This window comes from Schistocerca piceifrons, chromosome 4 (genome assembly GCF_021461385.2).
Source record: "Schistocerca piceifrons isolate TAMUIC-IGC-003096 chromosome 4, iqSchPice1.1, whole genome shotgun sequence".
NCBI classification, from domain to species: domain Eukaryota; kingdom Metazoa; phylum Arthropoda; class Insecta; order Orthoptera; family Acrididae; genus Schistocerca; species Schistocerca piceifrons.
In genome coordinates, this window is record NC_060141.1 from 139,270,114 (window position 1) to 139,295,104 (window position 24,991).

Below are 24,991 nucleotides of genomic sequence, written 5' to 3' on the forward strand. Positions count from 1 at the left end.
GTACAGGCTATCTCTGCAAGCTGCAGACCAGTTGATTCCAAATGGTCATAATAAAAGATACAAAGTGCGACTTGTGGCTGTTTACGAAAACTCAGTTTTAACAGTCGCTCCCCCTGCAGATAATGCTTGCTCTTGGTAGCACACTAACACATATTTAAACAAACAACTCTAATACGTTAGTTGATGCATACTTCGCAAAAAAAAAAAAAAAGCATTTTACCTCTGCTGCAGTGCCTGAAGGTTAAATTCCACTTCCTTATGAAGCACTACAAATGCCTGGCAATATACAAATAAATTCCACATACTAACCAGATTCTATCCACAGTACTTTTTTCAGTTCATTTTGCAACCATATAGTTATCCACTACACTATAAAATATTAAACGCAGTGCGGTCATGCTGTAAAATTCAGACTGCTGCCTCACTGCTTCAATTAATCTTTCGTCTTTTATTATGAATTTTAACAAAAGAAGTAACGAAACGAAGCAATTTATAACAAATAACGAACAATATGCACTTGATAACAACCACAAAAACCACTTCAAAAGGAAATGTTGAGTTCTGAGCATGACCTTTGACCATGTACTGCTAGGAAACGAGCTTCAGGGTAATGTGATCAACAATGGACGGATGACTCCAGCTGTCAAAACTTTGTTCCCGAGAAACCCTGGCGTGGCAGCGCGTGTACAAGTCCTAGGCAAACGCTATTTAGAGTCAATCAAGGGTATATCATATGTTGAAAATGTGGTAAAATGTCTTAGATAAGGCTCAGAAGCGCACAGATGGTATCATCACAGCGTTTATCCCAGATCGTCTTAAAAAGTAACATGTGCAATTGTAAATCTTATTGTAACGACCGTGAAGTCGCAACGGGAATGTGCTGTTTAGGACCAGAAGGAACTACTGAAACAGGACATCGCAGCAGTAAGGAGATGTATCAGCAAGGTGAAACACACGACACAGTGTGTATTAGAACTTGCTTCAGTTACTGGTGCATAGGGCGGAAAAACATTCTCGCCCTAATCTTTGAGTGAACCAGTGCTTGTCAACCTGTAAAAACAGATCACTTACAAGCCATAAACTGTAATCCCATTTCGAACTACATGAGGGAAAAATGGTACAGGAATGCAAGCAAAATTTCCGTTCAAACAACTGCGCGGGAAAATAATATCGTAAACAAAACAAATAATGCAGTCATAAATCGTAAAGAAATAGAAACTGTGTTATATGCAGACAATCATGGCAGAGGAATTATAGAAACTTCGTACTACCAGTATGGACTGAAAGCTACAGGTTTCATAAAAGCAGGCGCTCGTATGTCAGAAATCGTAAAAAATTGTACGCCTATAAACGAAAATAACACGACGCAGAATCAATGTATTGTAATCCTCGGTGGTGCAAATAATGTTTATAGAAATGAATTAAAAGAAGCAGCTCAATCTTATTCTAAATCGAATACAGAATCAATCTGTTGTTGTTATAGGCATTCCACACAGGCACGACCTAATTCTTCCATACTCTGTAAAGAAAGAAATTCAGAAAGCAAACAGGATATACAAAAAATTTGCAAATCGACCACAATTGCTTTATTTCTCACCACAGATCACTTAGAAAGAGCTCGTTTCAAAAAGTGCGGGGTGCAAAGAAACAAAAATGGCAAAATATATTTAGGCCAAAAAATCAAGGATTTTCTGAAAACTGCATCAAATAGTGGAACTGTGGGACCCACTCCTCTACTGCCAGAAGGATCAGCCTTACAACCTGCAGCAGCAGACACTGGATTACAGACAGATGCAGAAAGAGCAGCAGCAGTTATGCCTCACCCAGAAGCAACAGCAGAATCAGTAAAAGCCAAAGTAACAGAAGGGTCAACTGGAACGGCAGCTACAATAGCAGCAGCAGCAGCAGGAGAAAAAAAAATGCACCTGAGAAAATGATAATAGTAGCAGTACCTTCACCAATATTAGCAGGAACAACAGCATCAACAACAGTAGCAGCACCAGCAGAAATAGCAAGATCAGAAAAGGATACCAACCCATCACAGTGGAGGCCACAACTTTAGACAACACCAAGACAAGGAGGAAAATATCAAGAGAATACAGACCTCCACCTCACAGACAGGATTTTCTGTGGAGACACAAAATAAAAACTCACTAGTAAAATACAAAAATATAAACTTCGTTCTTTTTCATCAAAATGTGCACTCACTAACCAGTAAAATAAGTGAAACATAAATCCTCTTAGGAAACGAAATAAAAAGTACCTCATTATTATGTCTCATAGACCATTAGTTTGATGAGAATAAGTTACATATTGTGCCCCTGCCTATGTTCTAGGTGGTCATTTCTGTAGAAAATTTTTTAAACATGGTGGCAGTTGTTTATTTGTGAGAAATAATATAAACATTGTAGATACAAAATTTCCTGTTGAAGTAATGAAGGAAAAAGATGAAGAGCTATCAGGAGTTGAGATAGTGGACACTAAACTACCCATTATTTGTTTATACAGAGCTTCAACTGGTGACATAAATGTTGTTGTTGTTGTTGTTGTTGTTGTTGTTGTCTTCAGTCCTGAGACTGGTTTGATGCAGCTCTCCATGCTCAGTAAAGCTGCATGCCCTCGGGAAAAATTATGGCTGTAGTTTCCCCTTGCTTTCAGCCGTTCGCAGTACCAGCACAGCAAGGCCGTTTTGGTTAGTGTTACAAGGCCAGATCAGTCAATCATCCAGACTGTTGCCCCTGCAACTACTGAAAAGGCTGCTGTCCCTCTTCAGGAACCACACGTCTGTCTGGCCTCTCAACAGATACCCCTCCGTTGTGGTTGCACCTACGGTACGGCCATCTGTATCGCTGAGACACGCAAGCATCCCCACCAACGGCAAGGTCCATGGTTCATGAGAGTAGGCTGACATAAATACTTTACTAAAAAGTATGGAATATTCACTTCAGGGACTAACACAAAGAATCAAAAGAGTTATTGTATGTGGTGCTTTTAGTATTGACTTTGCAAAGGACACCAAAGAAAAAAAAGGAATTAATTATTGAATCTCTTGCAAACTTTTAAAGTGAAATCATCTATCACCAGATGTTTCTAAATGAAGAAATTAACTATAAAATAGAGACATTAAACAAGGCCTTTGGGGATCATACAGCTCAAAAACTCTCTCTGGGTATGGAAACTGAGCTGCAATTTAAACACTGGTGAACAACCAGTAGTAAGAACTACAGTAAGGAAAATATAAATCACTTTCTCCATTCTGTATTGTGTATAAAACCACGGACATAGAAACGACAGAGAGGCTTTGTCCCACCGTAGCCCTCAGTGGTTCACAACTTCAAACAGGCCACAGCAGTCTACCCTCCCCAGCACTGCCCCACACTGAACCTAGGGTTATTGTCCCGTTGGCTCCCAGTGGACTCCCCTGGGAACATCTCATACCAGATGAGTGTAGCCTCTAGTGTTTATGTGGTACAGTAATTATGGTATATGTGTACGTGGAGACAGTGTTTGAGCAGCATTCACTGACATAGTGTATCTGAGGTGGAATAAGGGGAACCAGTCCGCATTTGCCAAGGCAGATGGAAAACCACTTTACACATTCTACATTACGTGAACAAAGAAAGCTGGTATGAGATTTATAACTGCAAACACACACATTGAAAATTTAGTAACTTTATTAGCAATTTTTCCTACTATTTTGAATTGTGCTCCCCTCCAATGCAGAGGAAAATATACACTAGGAAAAAATAAATGGATCGCTTGATCACTTCTGGGATTCTGATATGCTCAAACAAAAAATGATTACTACACAGGTAGTCCAGACAACTCATATATCAGAATTTGTTACTTATTACAAAACCTGTAAGAAGATCTTCAAAAACGTTGTCAAACAAGCAAACATAATGGCAAATGGCACATACATAAAAAATTCCACCAATGAAATGAAAGCCATACAGAATATTGTAAGCAAGGAAACTATGACAGAGCAGGCAAATTTCCATAATATTAACGGCTTAATGGAGAAATCATCTGTGATAACTGTACCTACAAAAATTTCAAATAAATTCAGTTCCAACTTTACACAGATAGTTGAACATCTTATAAATCAAAATTTACATTGCACTCCCAGAAATCGGTCCATATGTACTATAAATAATAAATTTGTTTTTCTATGCCCCACTAATGGAAAGGAAGTACCTGCTGTAACCAAAGAACTGAAGCCCAAATCTCTGTTGCTATTGACAACATCTGTGACTACGTCCCAAAGAAAATGTGTTCCCCTCATAACCAGGCCACTTGTCGACATCTGTAAATATTCCCTGTCATTTGGGTTGTGTGAAGATAGCAAAAGGAAACCCCTTTTCAAGAAAGGGATAAAAACAGAAATACCAACTATAGGCCTATTTCACTGCTATCTCGTTTTTCAAAATAATTGAAAAAATCAATTCTAAAAGACTAATCATTCCATAGAAAAGTAATTATTTCTCAGATACACAACGTGGATTCCAAAAATCTAAATCTATTGAGACTGCTACTTTTGCAACCATAAATGGTGCCTTCAATGCAACAGACAGCAAAGAGCATATCTCAGCTGTATTTGTAGACCTCTCTAAAGCATTCGATGTCATTAGTCACAACATCTTGGTTAAGGAAGTTGAATCTGTAGGTATTAGGGTCCCAGCCTATGAATGGATAAAGTCATAGCCACAAAACAGAGAGCAATTATTTGAGCGTGCCTTCCAGGTAGGGAACAAGATAAAGACCTAATGCTCATAAAAGGAGAGGATTAAGTGCAGTATACCATAAGGCTCCATTCTTGGACCAATTCTGTTTCTACTCTTTGTAAATGACTTGGAACCGACCAGTCCACACCATAGGTACTTAAAATTCACATATGACACATATGTGATAGTAAAAGGAAGAACTAGAGAAAATTACTGCATGAGATTGAAAATTGTACCATACACATTACAGACTGGTTTTCTGGAAACAATTTAATAATAAACACAGAAGAACACTGTGTAAAATAAATGTCCACTTACTTACTTTACTTTTTCGTGTCCGGAGATTTGTTTCAAAGCCTTTCAGCCCAATGGCGGGCCAACTCCAATGTTTCTCTCTTCTCAAGCCATAGTTCGTCAAGGGTACACCTTGCGGGGCAGATGGAACACTGTAGAAGGTGTTCCATATCCTGAACTTCACCACAGTCGCATTTGTTGTCTCTTTCGTCCTAGAAGCCCCATTTGACTAGGTTTGCTTTAACTGGTGCTACGCCTGTTCTGATGCGGTTCAGTGTACTCCAAATCTTCCAGCTTTATATACTGCCGCTGGGTATTTCTCGTGAGGCAGGGTAGTCCTTCAGAGGCTCATTCAATTCACTAGTGAGAAATCTCTTGCGGGATTTAAGTCTGCTATGTCCACATGAAGAACTATGCAGCGGGCGGCGCTCGTCGAAAATCTGTTTAACTTTTTCTGTATGTTCGTGCGCATTTCTTCGGGATTCAGGAGATGAGAATCCAGCAGCTTTGTATATTTTCCCAAGTGGAGTGGGCTTCATGCATCCTGTTGTTAGCCTGCATGTTTCATTAAGGACTGTAGTGACTTTTTTGGCATGTGTGGATCGGGACCATACAGGGCATGCATATTCTGCTGTGGAGAAGCAAAGTGCTTGAGCAGTTGTTCGTAATACAGTCGGACTAGCTCCTCATTCACTATTCGTCAGTTTTCTTAAAATATTGTTCCTGGCAGCAACTTTTTGGCAGGTTTTTTCACAGTGATATCTGTACGTCAGTGATCTATCCAGCACGACACCAAGGTATGTTGGTTTGTCCGTATGGTCCAGTTTGTTGCCATTCCAGGTGACGTTCAGCTTCCTGTTTGCCTCTTTTGTGCGGAGGTGGAAAGCGCTAACCTGTGTCTTAGATGGATTTGGTTTGAGGGAGTTCTCTTTATAGTATTCAGACATTACGTGTAGCGAGCTTTCCAATTTCCCTTCTACTTCCTCGAAGCTATTTCCTTGCGTTGTAATGGCCAGATCATCGGCATACAAGAAATGGGTAGTACGTTCCAGTGTTGGTTGATCATTGGTGTATAGTTTAAATGGTAGGGGGGCCAGCACACTGCCCTGGGCTAGACCGTTCTTTTGTCGACGCCATCGGCTTTTTTTCCCGTCCAGCATTACATAGAACTGTCTGTTTTGCAGCAGAGATTCAATGATTTTGTGAACTGATGATCCTTAAATGTACAGTACAGTTTTTCATGAGCTTTCTGTGGTTGACTATGTCGTCTGCAGAACTTAAGTCCACCAATGCTACACCTGTTATTTATTTGTTTTCAAACCCTTACTCTATGTGTTCTGTGAGTGCTAGGATTTGAGTGGTGCATGATTCCCCGGGTCTGAATCCAGCCTGTTGGGGAATGAGCTTTTAGTCAGCGATATTTGCTATGCAGATTAGGATTATTCGTTCGTACATTTTGTACAGGTGGCACAGGAGTGCTATTGGGCGATAGTTCTTCGGTTGACCTGCGTCTTTCCTAGGTTTTAGTAGCGCTACTACCTTTGATTTCCTCCACATTTTTGGGATCTTACACGTTTTTAAGCATTGATTAAAGAGCTGCAGGATCCATTGCTTGGCATTAGGTCCGAGCTGTTTGATCTGTTCCACACATATATCGTCGACTCCTGCTGCTTTCCCGTTTTTCATTGAGTTTATTCAATGATTAAGATCTTTCATGGTAAATGGTATTTCGAACATGCTTGACTCTTGACTCTGAATTCTGCCGATTTTTATTTTCTGACATTTCTTGTTGGGTTTTCCATTTAGTAGGAGCTGATGGCCAATTTGATTGGGTGTAACTGAAGAGCATTGTTTAGCTGTCCCAAAATCACAATTAAGTTTTTTTATTAAGTTCCAAGCGACTTTGCTGCTGTGGGTCATATCCATTCTTTCCAGAGTTTCGACCCATGTCCTTTGTCTTGATTCACTTATCATTTCCATTAGTGTTTCTCCACATTGGACCACTTCTTCACTAAAGGGGTCCTGTTCGTAAAGCATTTCGTACTCCCTCAAGATGATCTTTGATTCGTCAGAGAGACCTGTGATGAAATGCTCTCTGCAGCCTCGGGTATGTGTCTTGGAGAAATCTTTTGGAGGGTCTCTACGAAAGTTTGATAATTTTCCGGAATTGGGTGTAGATTTTTTATTTCTGCATCCAGTTCCACAGCATATTCTGTCCAATTAGCTTTTTTAAAGTTGAAGCGTCTGTGGAATGGTATTTTCGTTGTTCTCAAAGCAGCGTATATTTGGATTCCGATAGGTCGGTGTTGTGATTTAGGAAGAGGTGCGTATGCAGTTTTTAAGCATCGGTTTTCCACATTTGCACTTACAAAACAAATATTAGGGTTGTATTCGCACTTCTAGATTTTGCTGCTGAACCAGCATGGTAGCTTTGGATCATGGATAAGTTATTTATTTCCACCCACTGCTCTAATTTATGTCCGTTGTCGTCTGTATGTTTGTAGCCCCATGATGTGCTGTGGCAGTTGAAGTCTCCTAAGATGAACTATGTTTTCTGGTTGTTGAAGTTTGGCGGCAAAGTCATGTTGAACTTCTCTCCAGGCGGCTTGTAAACTGATGTTATGGTGAAGGTGCTACACTCGACAGTCAGTAATTCTATGTTATTGTATGTAGTTCTGTTAGTTGATATTATGGCCATCTCAGGTTTTGTGAAGACAGCGCTGCCATATTTAGGATGTTGATTTTCTACGGCTAATTTCATTCCTTCTATTTCTGGTCTCATTGCCCCTTCTTTCTTGTGTGTTTCTTGTATACACAGTATGTCCCATTTGTGCGTGCGGCAAAGTTGTGATATGGTTTGTTGTTTGTTTTTGGTGATACCCTCTACGTTTAGGCTTGCAATCGTCTGAGTTGGCTCTGAGAAGAGCCCATTCTTTTTGCTTTTCCAGTGTTGGGAGGATTGGCCGTTGTCTTTTATTGCAACATTTCTGGGGGATGCCGGCATTATCTGACAGATGATTCTCGGTCTCTTATCTCAGATAGTGCACGCGTGGAGGCTCCTTCCTTGTGTTATAAGAATGAATACTCTGGTTAGTTGATAAAAGATTGCTGCTATTTTCTAAGATTTCCCTAAAAATATTATTACTTGTAAAATATATAGACAAGATAGTTGAAGAATGTGAAGAGACATAGAGTTGTTTATCAGAATCTTTAGAAAATGTGCACTCTACAAAATTTCTTTGAATATGGATCCAAGATAATCTAAGATGGGTCAAACATGCAAAATACATGACAAATAAATTGAATACCATTTGTTATACTATCAAAATTCTTTCTGGTTGCACATAGGAAGAGACTATAAAAAGTGTATACTTCGCCCAGGCAGAATCCTTACTGTGATATGGCATAATCTTTTGGGTAAACGCATCTGCTAGCAAAAGTTGTTTTATACGTCAAAAGACAATTGTAAGAGTCATAGAAACTGCTGCCTCAAGAATCTCATGCAAGCCCCTACTTAAGAAACTTCACATTCTTCAACTATCTTGTCTATATATTTTCCAAGTAATAATATTTTTAGGGAAGTCTTAGAAAATAGCAGCAATATTTTATCAACTAAACAGAGTATTCATCCTTATAACACAAGGAGAAAGCAGAATATACATGTTCAACATGCATACACAACACTAAAACAGAATGGACCACTGCAAGTAAGAAACAGACTATACAATAACCTACCTAATGGAATTAAAACAATAAAAGACACTTCAAAAGTTAAAACTGCTATTCATTGCAAAAGTGGTGTTATAGTATAAGTGAATGTCTTGAAACAAAAACGTTATTGCCAAATATTAAAAAAGAAGACTGAAATGTTAATCAAATACTTGTGTTAAATATCATGTATGTAACCTGAATTTTCGGTTGTGATAATATAAATCAATGTAAATATTCTTATACGCTTTAAACACGTGTATTGTAAATCACAATGACTTGTCCTAAATAATTCTGTATACTTTGTACAACAAATGATTAAAAGGACCAGTAAAAATGAAGTGAAATGAAATGAGATGCCGTGACTTGACGTGAAGGAACGGGGCGGCCATTGTGGATGCTGCCACTTGAAATGCACTGCGGAATGCTTTGACGGTACGCGACGTGACGTACAACGTGAATTGGTTTTTACAGTGATATGTCATATGTGGGTGGTCGAGAGTCGACAGTAGCCCAGAGACGGTAGTGAGGTGGCCAATGAGCTCAGCGCTTGCATTTATTCTTTGTATCTACTGTTTTTCAAGGTTCTTACGTTGTTTTTAAGAGAAAATGTGTGTTCAGTTTTTGTTCGGTATGATCTAGTTATTATGGAATAGGGAGAATTGCTACAAATAAAAACCAAATATAACAACAAGCATAGAAAAATAATTAACTCTCAACATTCGGCTCTTCCCCTGAGGGTTCTGGTCCGTGGAGCCGTAATTGCACTTCTGGGGCTAGACACAAGTCAAGGCTACAACGTCTCTTTCTTAAGGAGATCGTTGGTTAATTTACTGTAAGAAGCATCTTTGGTTTAACGCAAGTGACATGTTTGTTGTATTGACGACTTAATGTCATCGAGGGCATTGAGTAGGAGGAACAATGAGAAAAGACCGGCACCTAGAGAAAGAGGCGCGCGTGTTCAACAAGACGCAATGTTCCTAATTGTAGCAATAGCAAGGACCCCGACAGAAAAAAATGACAGCCGTTCTTGAAAGTGTGCCTTTAAGCACCGAGGAGTTCAATGAGCTGTGCAGACTTTGCGCGGCGAAGACAAATGTCCTAGTCGGGTTACCAATTTTTGAAGATGAGGGAGATACCCGTCAGATTTTCAAAAAGATAAAAGCATGTTTACCGGTGCAGGTATGCTGACACTTTTCACTACTCGCAGCAGTATTGCCTCAAAAGTGCCCGTCCTGAACTAAAATTTAAGCCTCAAGAGTAACGGAAGAGTGAAGATTTGTATTCCTCCTGCCTGCAACCTTACCTATCAGTTGCCTTAAAATAGAATGCATGAAAGTAATTTGCAACCTACTGTCCATATTGAGCATATTGCATCGCACTAGCTTCTTTAATATCTAGACAATCGCGCTCCTTCATGTGCACTGTGCTGATTTGGATTGTTGCGTAAAATCTACAGCTCATGAATCGGTATGCTTCGTTGTGAGACGTGTTCACAGCTATTTTTCGTTTTGTTTTGGGAATACGTAAAGTACTCATCGTTAGCCCATCAAATACCTTGTGATGTGCCGAAAGCTCTGTTTTACGTGCACACGACAATACGGCGTTTATTGTTTACATACAAGACTAGCTGCGTGTCTACAGTACACACCGTTTGAGTATTAGAATGCAAGCCAATAGCCTGCATGATTTCGTGTGTCTGTATAATCAAAATTTTTACCATGAACAAGTTTGCGTTAATGGTGTTGTAGTATTGTTAGACCTGGTTCTCTTTGAACTGCAATCCTTCAGGTAACCCATTGAATGCGAGATTTTTCTGTTCGTGATATCTGGTTTATTTTTTCTACCAAAATGCACATTTTGACATTTAGTTTGGCTTCTGTTTCATGTTCATTGACGGAACTGTATGTGTGGAATGTGTCTGTTAATTATTCGTTTAAAATAAAAACATGTGACACCCAAAATATAATTTATTTTTAATGTAACAGTTAATCCTAGTAAAAGATGATTTCATGCTGCTTGTTTTCCTTAAGATTAGTTTTACTGCATGTTGATTACTTGTAGGCACCTTGTAGTGTATTTATTATTTCAGCACTTTGTATGTTTTAACAGACACTGCTGTGTTGCAGTTATGGTCTCCCTACACTAGATAGTAGCTTTAGGGTAGGCCAAACACAGTTCAGATATTTGTTTTCGTTGTTACTGTGTTACATGAACAAGATTTTGCATTGAATCTGGGATAACAAGTTCAATGAAGTTTCAAACACACAATTAAAGTTTCTTCATTTTATTTAATTTTCTTCCATGGACCTTTAGTATATTGATTGAACCCTGGGAGATTCATCCAACCCACTTGCCTTCAGAAGACAACATTTAAATAACATCATCAAACTGGAACAGTGCTTTGTCTTGTTGAATTACAGTGGTGTACTGCAGTGCCAACCTGCTTCACCTCAATGTGTAAAGAGTGTTGTAACATGTCATGATGAATTGTGCTAATGACAGTAGGTTATGCAAACATGCATTGAGCTCCTCAGACTTAGATCTGGCACACCAGGAAGTCAGTGGTTACCATTCACTTAACTCTAGAAACTGATAAGAGACATTCACGTAATGCAGTTAAACTACTGGGATGCTCCATGTCTTGCACACATTGGCACTGAAATTTATTTTCCTCTGGTTTAATAGCATCTCCTATAGCCCTGCCAGGTCCACACCTTACCCTTTCCTATTTTGTTAATGTGTTATATGTATTCCTATTATTATTTTTGTGTATTTCGGACATGTCCGATACTATTGTACCAAATGGTTGATGTACGGAAAGAAGAAAAAAAATTCTGGGGGTGGACATATCAATGAGCTACTAATAGATGGTTGTTCATTTTTAAGATTGCAATGACTTATTTCTGTGTTGTGTATTTACACCATTTATACCAAGCTGTCATTCTAACTCACAGTGCCTGTAGCTCATTTAATATTACCTTATGACCAACTATATTGAATAATTCAGAGTGCTCTAAGAATTCGCTTTTTACACATTCAGACTTAACAAATGTCACTATTTCAGTTTCTATAAATCCTAAAGTAGCTGATTGTGTACTTCCATCTCTCTTAATCCAAGTTGCGCTAATCAAGGATTGCCAATTAATTCCATTCTATTATTGTGCCCTAGTCTGTAGCTTTTTAAAGGCACACTTTTGGTATGAGCAGATGGTAAGTCCTCTGTTGTGGATCATGTTAGCTGATTTCTTTTCTTATACGCATAAAGAATGTCAGGTTGGATACATCACTAACTGAACAGCTAGTAAGCTTTCCTCTATGGTGAAACATGTTTGTTGATTTGTTCTTTAGGTAATACTGCTAGACAGGAAGTCTAACCATTTATTCTAAAAATAATACTTTTTGAGAGCATTGCATTGACATGAGTAGGTATTTCAGTGCTGAATAACAATCATTGCTCCAAAGCACTTAAAATTTTTCATTGATTCTGTTTCACGGAGGTAAAGGTGTAAGTCGTGTTTCCAAAATTTTAACTTAAGATTATAGTTGCAATACTGACACATTTGTTTGTAATATTACGGAAAATGTGTGTTTATTTCCAGAAATGGCTTTCTGGATGTGGAAGTTTTCTTGCATTTGTGTAAGGTATTTGTCATTGTTGTTTTTTCTGGTTATTTTAAAATCTTGTCCCATGTTTGCAGGAGGGTGGTTACAGTGTTTAAAGTGCTCTGGAAATGTGGAATGGCTTGTTTCGTACTTCCAACACCTGATTTGTTCTTTGTACCACATTTTAAAATTCCTGCATGTTATGCCTGTGTATATTGCATCACAACTTTGATATTCAAGTTCGTACATTCCTGATCCCTGGAATTCATCCCTCTCGATTGTTGGTTGGCTAAAGTTTGGCTGTAGGGTTTGCATAGTTTTATATGCTATTTGGAAGTCCTGTTGCTTAGGTATGTTTGCCACTCTGTGTGTTAATTTATGTGTGTAAGTCATAGTGTACCACCTGCTTCTTTTCTGTGTGATGTTGTCATTATGTAGTATGTGTGTTGAGTGTGCTTGTGAGCTTGCATCTTGTGATATTCTGGAAATGTGTTTGCTTTGTATTTGTGTTTTTATTTTTTGATTGAGTCTGTGTACTACATATGTGTCATACCCATTGTTCCTAGTCATTTTTTATGACTGACTAATTTATTTTTCATAGTTTCTTTTGTTGGATGGGATGCTGTTTAATCTATGCAACATATGTCTTTATAGTGCTGCAAGCTTCTGGTTGTGGAGATGATTAGGTGTGGAATGGATAATTGTGTCTGTGGCTGTTGGTTTTCTGAAGATGTTAAATATATGTTTGCCATTTTCTTTTATTATTAATTTTCTGTCAGGAAAATTTATTTGATTTTCTTTTTCTTTCACATTTGTGACTTTTAAGTTTGGATATGCTTTGTTGATTTCGGAGTAGAGTTCATCAATTTTTTTGTTTGGCTCATGTACCAGACAAATAATGTCATTCACATATCTGTACCAATATGTGATTTTAAATCTTTTATTACTGGTTATCTTTTCAAATATATGATTTTTTTTTTAGATTACTGGTAAAAATACTTGCTAATATTCCTGTTATTGGGGATCCCATGGGCAGTCTATCATTTTGCAGATAGTATTCACTTTCAAACTGGAATTAGTTTTGTTTGGTTGACAGTCTCAACATATTTGTTGTTTCTGTAGTGAGGTGGTTGTAGAATGTGAGATTTTGTTCTACAATGCCTATTGTTTCGGTGATAAGGGTGGAGCTATACATTTTTTTCTATGTTAAATGAAACATTGATGCTGTGTGTGGTACCTGTATGTTTTGGATGTGTTCTATTAGGTCTTTGTTTATCACTGTTCTGTTGTTTTCTGTTTTGTAGTGTTTTGTGGTTAACTTTGGAAGATGTTTGGCTATGTAATACGTTGGGGCTTTCCTGAAGTTAATAACGGATCTCACTGGCATGCTGTCCTTATGTATTTATGGTTGGCTGCGGAGTGTCGGTGCTTGTGGGTTTTTCTGTGTTATGTAGTATTTCTGTTTATCAGTAAGCAAAAATTTGATGTTTTTCAGTGTTCATTTCAGGTTTGCCTGAAATCATGTATTTGGATCTGATTTCAGTTTTTGTATTGTGTTGGAGTTTGTGTATCCTTTGGTTTTTGTGATGTATTATTCTTTGCCCATAAGTACTGTTACATTTCCAGTGTCTGATCTTGTTTTGCAGTGTTATTGTTTATAAACTTTTGTTTTAATGTTTTCATTGTGGCTGCTTCTGTTCAGTTGTTCTTATTATGTGTTTTCCAATTTTTTAAATTATGCTCTTTATTTCTTTTTTTTACCACTTCTTTCATCAGTCCTATGTGTATTTCACAATTGTTATGTTGTTCCTCAGATGTGAGGATGTGTTCAGTTTCTACTCTCAAATTTTCTGTGTATTGGTTACTTACAAAATTATTTCAAGCTTTCAACCATGTGAATTGGAGCTTTTTGGTTAGTGCTTCTGGCCATTGTCAAGTGGCAGCTGTTGTGTAATTTCTACTGCTGTCTATGGTGTCACCAGTGCTCACTACAGTACTATACAGGGTGTTCAGAAGGAATGTCTCATAATTTGTGAGATGATTCTACATGTGAAAATAAACTGTAAAAGTCCTATAAACGTGTGTCCGATTTTTGATTGTTACGGAACTGGAGCTGGTTGAAGACTGCACACATACATAAATGATTATAAAGAAAAATGTGAATATTACTTGCTGAAATGCTATGTAGATGCTGTGGTGGACAGAATAATGGTGGAACAGATGACTGATTCATCCTACAAGCAGTGTGGGGATTCTCCAACAGGTGGCAGCACCATTACGTCACACCGAAGCAACAGCTGCGAGCATACCCATTTTACGTCAGGTTTTGTAATGGCAGTGCCTGTGTGGCTGTGAGAGAATGCCACAGACATTTTCCTGTTCCATGAATCCCCTGTGCCAGAGCATTTCCTAGGATTTTTCAAACATTTTGTGAATCTGGAATAGTACCCACTATACACATGACATCAGAACATGAGGCCGTCCAATCAGTTGAGGAATGGGAAAATATTATTGCAACGGTACAGCGGATTCCCACCACCTGTACCCAGTATAAGATGCATTAGCAGTCAGCTCCATATTCCACAAATATCAGTGTGGCATATTCACGATAAAGGATGACAGCCAAAAACAGTTGCAGGATAAAAATTTATTAACTGCAACTGTTTTTGACTGTCATCCTTTATCGTGAAGAATTTCAACAGTTGCTGTTGCAGCCATGTTTAAAATCTTTATACCCATTCCTTGTGCAGCCCATCCATCTGACTCCAGGTGACTCAGTAGGCCGGCAACAATTTTGTGAATTGTTGGCTGTACACAGAAACATTGTGCAATACACTTAATTTACAGATGAGGCTACATTTACATGCAAAAGTATCATGAACACCCGCAGTTCTCATACATGGGTGTTGGAAAACCCACATGACACCAGGGAAACAAGGTTCCAAGTTAGGTTTCCAGTGAACACTGAGTATGGTATGATGACCCAGTGATAGGGTTGTGTTCCTGCCAAGTTACATGTTAGCCAAAGCATACACACATTGCCTGATAGAAGACCTACCTGCACTTTTAGAACTCGTGACATTAGACCAGCGAAGGCAGATGTACCTGCACCATGCTAATCACCAATTCACTCTACCAGTCAAGTATCCCACTATCTGAATAGCATGTCTCTACAATGGTGGGTTGGGCGTAGCAGACCCATTAATTGGCCTGCCATGTCACCTGACCTAACACCATTATCCTTTATTTATGGGGCTGGTTAAAGGGGAATGTGCATGCAACAAAGACGATTACATGTGAAGAACTTGTCGCTTGCATCACCAATACTGTTGCTCACATTAAAGCCCACCAAGATGATGTTCATTGTGCAACACAACACATCCTCCAGTTATAGCCAACTTGTTTATAGAGTACTCTGAGGACATTGCTTTGGACACAGTTCCTGCAGAGCCTAAAACTGAGCCTCTTATCAAAAGTTTTTAAGGAAAACAGCTACAACAAAAAATTTTGCAACCCATTTCACAGAAGGCACATGCGTGGAAGGCCTCTGAGGAGGACATGAAGAAGCTTGTTGTTTTGCCATTCTGTGGCTCAGTAAGTGAAAGATTATCTAGTTCCTAAAGAAGCATAAACTCAGTTCCTTCTTCAGGCCGCCATCAATGATTTGACAACTCATGAGGTCTGTGATAGATAATATAGGCCTTGGAACACCAGAGATATATAAAATAGTGTTCGTATGTGGACAGTGCTACATTGGACGGGCTTTACTTTTTATTGAACGGTGCATGTAGAGCATGAGAGGTTCTTTTTGCCTGTGGTGTCCTGAGAAATCAGTGGTAGCAGAACATGCTCTGGAAAACAGACACTGCATTCGATGAAGCATCTGTTGTTAAAGAGACAAATGGTTTCCTGGATAGCACCATCAAAGAAGTGACTGAAATAAAAATTTGTGATAACCTCTTTGATAAAGGGAGTAGCTAGCAGCTAGGCATGAGATTAAGAAACACATCTTTGAACTATATGATGTTAAAGCAGAGATCAAGGGGAACTAGTCAGCGGACTAATAAATTCAGCTCATGAAAGATCGCCAATAGAGAAGGTGAATAATACCCTATGTACATTTAGTACGTATATTTTATTCTATTAGTAATAAATATTTACATCCAAGCACATTTTTTTCTAGTTGACATTCACCACATTGTATGGTGGCACATTCCTACTAAATATACAAAACACAGTCATGGGAATTGTGAACATCAGGTTATTGTGTAGGAGAAAGGTGTTAGTGTTTGAAAACTTACAGTAAAATCTGTAGATATCTGAATGTACATCCATATGCACTTTTTTTCTGTTCCATTTATGTATGGAGCATAAATGTCTCTGTGCATACCTTTAAATAATCTAATATTGTCTTTGCAATACCCATGGGAGTAGTAAATAGTTGTTATAGTTCCTAGATTCACCATTTAACCTTAGTTCTTGAAACTAAGTAGGTTTTCTCAGGATAGTTTGCTTGTACATTCAAGTATTTGTCAGTTCAAGTTTTTCTGCATGTCCTTGATGCTCTCCCATTGGTCAAACAAACCTGCAACCATCTGTGATGCCCCTTGTTGTATGTTTTCAGTATCCTCCATTAGTTCTATTTGGTATGTGTCCCACATACTTGAACAGTATTCTAGGATATACCACACTAGTCTTTCATAAACTAGTCTCCTTCATAGACAGATTGCGTTTTCCAGCTGTTCTACTAATGAACTGGAGATTGCCACACTTTTTACCTATATTTTAGCCCATGTGACTGTCCCATTATTTATTTATTTATTCTTTGCCCATGGACTCCAGCTGAAAATCCAGCTGAGAGTGTTGGGTGTGTAATACAATAGGCTATCAACATCAAACTTGATTTCATTATATATAAATGAAACAAATAATTAAACAGAAATAGTCTATAAGCATACAACGGTATTACATGTTTCACACTATATATAGACACAAATCCAAATAACATACAGAAATGATAATTTTTAAAGGTACATTTCAGTAATGATATAACATATTTAAACACCATCTTAGTATTCATTCAAACTGTTACATTTCTCTGTGAGATATAGTTTCAGATGATTTTTAAAACATTTTAGGTCTGTTTCTTTTTTAATGATTTTAGGGAGTTTAATAAAAACCTTTTGCCTGCTTCTTCAGGGGCAGTCGTAGACAGTTTTAGATTTCTGTTTATCATGCAGTAATTTTCATTTCCTCTTGTACTGTGTTTGTGTACATCTTTATTTAGGAGGTGTTTATCGCTTGACCTTACTGCCATTATGCTTTGGTATATGTACAGTGAATATACCATCATAATATTATAGTGTACAAAAGCTTGCCTACAGGTCTGTCTTGGTGGTATTTTTGCAATGCATCTCACTGCCCTTTTCTGAATTGTGAATGTTCTTTTTAAGCAGCCAGCTTGTGCACTTCCCCATATATGAGCTGAATAAGACAAATGTGGGAAGACAAGTCCATAATACATTGATCTGAGGACTTTATCATCCACAGTCTTAGCTGTTTTATGCATGATGAAGATCTGTTTGTTTATCTTTTACACAGTGCATCTATGTGTCCCCCTGTGCCACCGAGGTATTCTTATGTGTTGACCGATTTTAGTTGTGACTAATTTGTATTATATTCATAGGATATCACATTATTTTCTTTTGCGCAGTGCACAATTTTAAATTTCTGAACATTTAAAGAAAGTTGTCAGTCTTTGTACCATTCTGAAATTTTATCATGATCTTACTTAATATTTTTTCAGCTTTCTTCAGACAATACTTCATTACAGATAACTGCATCACCTGAGATAAGTTTGATGTTACTATTAATATGTTCACAAGTTGATTAATATATGACATGAACTGCAAGGGTTCCAACACACTCCTCTGGGGCACAGTTACTTTTACATATCTTGATGATTCTCCATCCAAGATAACTGTTTTCTCACTACCAAGAGTCCCTCAATACATTCACAAATTTCACTTGTGCTAAGATTATGAGGTATGCCTATAGCATTGAAATGAGAATAATAATGGGTGTACTGAGTGCAGTGCCAAGTTAGGAGAATAAAGTGTTGTTGAAATGAGGTGATAAAGATAATAGAAATCTGCAAACTCTCAAGTGATCCATTTTTGCTATTGATAGATTAACAGAACCAGAATTTCTTATACACCCCCAAAATTTGTTTTCTTGCCTGCGAAGTATAGGGTGTTATACATTTGACTAAATTTGCAAATGTATGAGATCTTACGTAATACTTTCCATTGAAAATGAGGAGACAAAGTTTTTCTTATTCTACTGCTGGTCTCTTGTCAGTGCAGTACCAGTGGTCAAAAGAGTATCCTGTTATTCTGGAATCTGAAGTTCCTTGACAGAATGTGTGATTGTGTGACTTAAGCAATTGACAATCTATAATAAAATAAATTTATTTCCTGCATAAGCCCCTCTTTGAACTGTGTCTGCCATGTAGTGTTCTCTGTGAAAATGAATGGAACAAGTAAGTAACTAACTAACTCACATCGCATTGCTTAAATTATCTGACCATTTCTTAGAAGTTGCTTCAAACTATCAGTAACCACTGTGGCCCCAATGCTCCAGCAAGGTACATGTCACTGTTTGTTTGTCAAATCATTGATGTTATTCTTTCATGGGTATGGAAAATCTTTTAATATAGAGAACTGTTGTAAGAAGGGCTATACAGGTTGAGATGGATACTACTGGTAAGTTCTTGAGACTGATCTCTTTGTAAAATGAAATTGATTGTCAGTGAATAATACATGCAATAAGTGCATAATTGAGCTATGTATACAGAGATGTGATACAGTTCCAAAAAGGTAGTTAATCCTGTTACAAGCAAGGAAAAAAAAAATGTCTTAAGCTAACAGTAGTCTGTGTAGCTGTATTGTTTTTGAAAATATTACACATTTTGTATGTGAGTGTGCTATAACTGACTGTGGCCTACAGTGATTCTAAAATAATACCTATAATGTAATATATGTGTGTTTTGTAGGTTGCCAGTACTGATCGATTACCCAAGATGGTCTGTGAAGAATGTGTATACAAGCTAGATCTACTGTTCGAGTTCCGCGAGCGGAGTTTACGCACAGAACGCTACCTGGAAAGTGTACTGGCCAAGGTTGCAGGAACATTGACAGCACCATCCACTGCAGACTGTCCTACGTTGGTGACGTCCTCTTCCACGGTATCCTCTGCCTCTCCCATCCAGGTGACGCCAGTCGCTACTGCCACACTCACACTGACAACACCGGTGTTGCTGTTGGCACCTCTGTCAGTGTCAAGGCCACTGCCATCTGCTTCTGTTACGTCAGCTGCAGCCGGAGCCGAAGGTTCTGCGCATATTTTACCAATGCAGGTACAGCCTGTAACACCAGTACAAAACCACTTGCGACCATCTTGTGCTGTGGAGTCACGTGAACCACATGTAACAGCAGTGACATCACTACAACAAACGAGGTCACAGGTACAAATAGGCCCACACACTTTGCTACAGCAGGAGTCTCCACCACCAAATCCACAGCAGCAGCAGCATCATTATCAGCAGCAATTTCCTAACCAACACCACCAACAGCAGCAGCACCACCATCATCGCCATCAGCTGCAGCAGTCACAACAACCACCACCACCACCACCACCACCACCATCACTACCCTCAAGGCTGCGGCAACAGACACAGCAAATTCAGTCCCATCACCACCTTAATACTCACTGTCAAACACAACTGCACCAACCTGCTCAGCTGCAGGAACAGCGTCAGCATCTTCTTAATCAGCAACGACAGGACCAGCAACAAATATTATTACATCAGCAACAGAAGCATCCAGCCCAAGATCCTCAGCTACAAATTCCATCTCAACCGCAGTCAATGCAACAAAGTATCTGTACTCAGGTTGGTTTAAAAACTGCAACTCTCTTCATAGTTTTGCCACAGTGTACCTTATAGGCGTTATTCTTTGTAATTATTTTATTTTATTTTTGCTTAATGTTTAGTTTCTATTCTTTTCTGGTGTAACAGTTATTCAGATATAATGCACATAATAACATGATTGATTTTTAAAATTATAGAATGCAGGTTTCTGATAATTTACAGAATGGATATACGCTGCATCATATTGTGAACCATAATTTTTCTGTGAGTTTTCATACCTAAATTGACAATTGCAAGATAAGCATTATTAGAGACAAGCCTCACTTGTATGTAATGCATTGGAGCTTAAGAGGTACTATAGTCTTAGGCCTAAGGATTTGAGGAGAGGCTGGTTCTGAAATGAGGTCATTGTGGCTGGGTTTTTAGGTGGATGCATCTGATGACAGCTGGTGGAGTCCTTCTACCACTTAATCTCTGCTGTTCAAAACCACATTGGTGGAGTCTTTGTTGGTAGGTAGGATTGTAACGTTGGGAACTGTTTTGAGGTGACGGATAGTGATTCTTGCAGATGTAAGGTTAGCAGTGTTAAGCAATTTGAAGAATGATGGTGAGACAAGGTTTGAGGTCAAGAAATTCTGGAATGTTAACAGGTAGTGGGGTTGCTCAGGGTTGGATGGAGAAGTGAGCTGAGTCAGGCAGAGTTCAACATTGGCTTTGGTTTGAGTCTGATTGGTAGGTTTGGTGGCCAAAGTGTTTTCACTGTAGGGACTGGGAGAAAGAGAGAATGCCTTTAACAAGTCCTGCCCCACTCCCAAATTCAGTCATGCTAGACTTGTTAAAGACATTTTCTCTGTCTCCCAGTCCCTACTGTGGTAACACCTTTTCACCACCAAACCTACCAATTGGACTCAACCCAGAGCCAATGTTGAGCTCTGCCTGACTCAGTTCGCTTCTCCATCCAACCCTGAGCCACCCCACTGCCCCTAAATCACTCCCTGTTATCATTCCAGAATCTCAGACCTTGCCTTACTATCATTTACCAAATCCCTCAACATGGGACATACCCTTGTGCCCACAGAAAGAACCACAATCTACCACCTAAAAAAGATCCTGACGTTAAAATCCTACCTGCAGACAAAGGCTCCTCCACTGTGGTTTTGAACCTCAGGGATTACTCGGTGGAAGGACTCCACCAGTTATCAGATGCATCCACCTACAATCCCTACCACAGTGACCCTATTCCAGAAATCCAACAGGGTCTCCAGTCTCTCCTCTAACCCATAAGCCCATCCCAGAACCTCTTCACTGAGTCTATCTCTTTCCTCTCCCCACCACTCCCCACACTCCTACCTCCTATATTCTTCCTAAAGTCCATAAACCAAACCACATAGAATGCCCCTTTGTGGCCAGTTAGTGTGTCCCCACTGAGATAATCTTTCCTCTTGTGGACCAACACCTTCAGCCTATTACCCATAACCTACCCTCCAGTATAGAAAACACAAACCATTTCCTCCACAAATCTCCACAGTTCCTGTTCCTTTACCACACAGTGCCCTGCTCATCACTATTGATGCCTCCTTCCTCTACACTAGCATCCCTGATGCCCATGACCTTGCCACTATTGAACACTACTTTTCCCAACACCCGCCTGATTCCTGACCTACAAACATCTTCTAGGTCACTGTGACCAGTTGTATCATCGCCCACAATTGCATCATCTTAGAAGGCATTGCTTACAAACAAATCCACAGGACAGCAATGAGCACCCACATGGTACCATCCTATGCCAACCTATTCATGGACCATCTAGAGGCATTCTTCCTAACCAGCCTGAATCACAAACCCCTCACCTGGTCCAGATTTATTGATGACATCATGATCTGGACCAAGGGTGAGAACCCCTGTCTATATTCTTTTAGAACCTCATCTTACTCATTCGCTTCTCTTGGCCATCCTCAACCCAACAAACCACCTTCCTCGATGATGACCTCTGCTATATAGGTACCCCCATCCATATCAAACATGCCAACCACCAGCAATCCCTCCACTTCAACAACTACCACCCATTCCGCACCAAGAAATCCCTTTCATACAGCTTAGCCACCCATGGCCACTGCCTCTGTAGTGACAAGCTTTCCCTCTCCAGATACACCAAGGGTCTCGCTAAGGCCTTCACAGACCGATATTACCCTCCCAACTTTGTACAGAAACAGATCTCCTGTGCATTATCTCTACATTGAGGTCCCGCTTCCCAGAGTACCGCTGTCTGGCCACAAAGGAACACTCCCCTCGTGACTCAGTACCACCCAGGACTGGAACAATTGAATCATGTTCTCCGCCAGTGTCTCAACAACTTTTTATTGTGCTGTGAAATGAGGAATATCCTATGCACTATTCTCCCCATTTCTCCCATAGTGGTATTCCACTACTCAACAAACCTACACAATATCCTCATCCACCCCTATTCCATGCCTTCTGCCAATCCCTTGCCTCATGGCTAACATCCCTGCAGTAGACCTAGATGCAAGACCTGTTCCATACATCCTCCCACTTCCACCTATTCCAGTCTGGTCACAAGGATCATCTATCCCATCAAAGGCAGGGCTGCCTGTGAAGGAGTCATGTCTACACAACTAAGCTGCAACCTCTGTGCTGTGTTGTACAGGGGCATGACAACCAACAAAATATCTGTTCCTCCCCTCAAACCTCCCAACTGCACCTGTCACCCCATGTCCTTGCATACTCCCAAAAGCCGCACTTTACCTTCCCCCACGCCTTACTCTGCTATCCTTCCTCCTCCCCACCCTCCTCTTTTCCCCCACCTCCCAGATTGCTTCTTCCATCAGGCTCTGTCATTAGCAGTCCGACCACAGTGGCCATATTCGGTGGTCATGTATGCGTGAGTTGTGCTGGTATGAATGTGTGTGCATTGTCTACTTTAGAAAAAGGCCTTTTGGCTGAAAGCTCAATATGTATACAGCCGTTTTGTTGTGTGTTTCTGTGACTCAACATTTCCTCTATATGGTGAGTAGCAATCTTTCTTTTTCGTAGTATTGTCATGATTCCATCATCGATTTTCCATTATTTGATTTAATGAGAATGTGGGAGACAGATACATATCTGTTTTCAGATTCTGTGTAGTGTATCATGTTAAATCCCATTATGTCAGTGTGTTATTGCTTAGAGGATACTCAAGTGTTTTGACTGTTTCAGAGAAAAGTTACTTTGGTTTCGGGAATAAAAGATAAGAAAAGTATGAAAAGAATGTTGTGACACATAAAAACAAAACTCTCTTGAATCAGAAAAATTTAACAAAAAATCCAGGATGGAAACAATTGAGAAAAATTAGGAAATGCAATTAATTACTTGAAATATAGCCATAGATTTACAGATTTGTGTTTAAGGCACAGATGGAAATCTTCCTCAGTTTCTTTAGCTTTTATGAAGATTTCACTTTTATAGATTTTTTTGTAAGTCTGAATTCTCTTCAACCTTCTTATGGAAGTAACTGTTTGTTAGTTTAAATTATGGGCCTTCGTTTTGTTCTTAAGATGACAAATTAGTGACTGATTTTCAGTACCAGATGTTATAATAATCAGATGATTCTTCCAGTTGTGGGAAAATTAAGTTTTACTTTGTAAAGTGTTGACAAACCCTGTATAGCTATCAGAACCCAGTTTTCACATTCACATTTATTGGTTTCACTGTCACTTTTCAACTGAACCTACACCTCATATAAATTCATATTGGTTTATTATTAAAAGTAGTAATGCTAAATTGTTGATCAAGGACAAACCCCATAGAAGCCAAGTATGGCATTTAATTATTTCTTTCTCTTGGGTGGCATCAAGTTTTCTGTGGCATATTACTTTGCTGAATCTGGCACAATTCCCTCTCAGTTAATGATGTACACAGAAAACTGTAAGTCTTTCTTAACAGATACTGTATTTTGAAGTTTTACTTTCAAGCTGTTATCCTTCATGCTTTGTGGCATTTCACATATTAGCTGACAGAGGTCATTTCAAACCATAGGGCATAACTTTGTGCCTGTTATGTTGTTGTTGTTGTGGTCTTCAGTACTGAGACTGGTTTGATGCAGCTCTCCATGCTACTCTATCCTGTGCAAGCTTCTTCATCTCCCAGTACCTACTGCAACCTACATCCTTCTGAATCTGTTTAGTGTATTCATCTCTTGGTCTCCCTCTACGATTTTTACCCTCCACGCTGCCCTCCAATGCTAAATTGGTGATCCCTTGATGCCTCAGAACATGTCCTACCAACCGATCCCTTCTTCTAGTTAAGTTGTGCCACAAACTTCTCTTCTCCCCAATCCTATTCAATACCTCCTCATTAGTTATATGATCTACCCATCTAATCTTCAGCATTCTTCTGTAGCACCACATTTCGAAAGCTTCTATTCTCTTCTTGTCCAAACTAGTTATCGTCCATGTTTCACTTCCATACATGGCTACGCTCCATACAAATACTTTCAGAAACGACTTCCTGACACTTAAATCAATACTCGATGTTAACAAATTTCTCTTCTTCTGAAATGCTTTCCTTGCCATTGCCAGTCTACGTTTTATATCCTCTCTACTTCGACCATCATCAGTTATTTTGCTCCCCAAATAGCAAAACTCCTTTACTACTTTAAGTGTCTCATTTCCTAATCTAATTCCTTCAGCATCACCCGACTTAATTCGACTACATTCCATTATCCTCGTTTTGC

At 39.1% G+C, this 24,991-nt stretch overlaps 1 protein-coding gene across 2 annotated transcripts in view; it reads left to right on the plus strand.

Annotated features, from left to right (window-relative positions):
• The first annotated feature begins 9,578 nt into the window (after positions 1-9,578).
• LOC124795235 (zinc finger and SCAN domain-containing protein 2-like) overlaps positions 9,579-24,991 on the plus strand; it is a 193,932-nt gene continuing 178,519 nt past the window's right edge. For both annotated transcript variants that reach the window (XR_007016663.1, XM_047259162.1), the window contains exons 1-2: positions 9,579-9,908; positions 19,387-20,283. Coding sequence is in view for 1 of the 2 variants with exons in the window: in XM_047259162.1 (XP_047115118.1) it covers positions 9,744-9,908; positions 19,387-20,283 (1,062 nt within the window). In the remaining variant the exon portion in view is untranslated. The remainder of the gene's footprint in view (positions 9,909-19,386; positions 20,284-24,991) is intronic.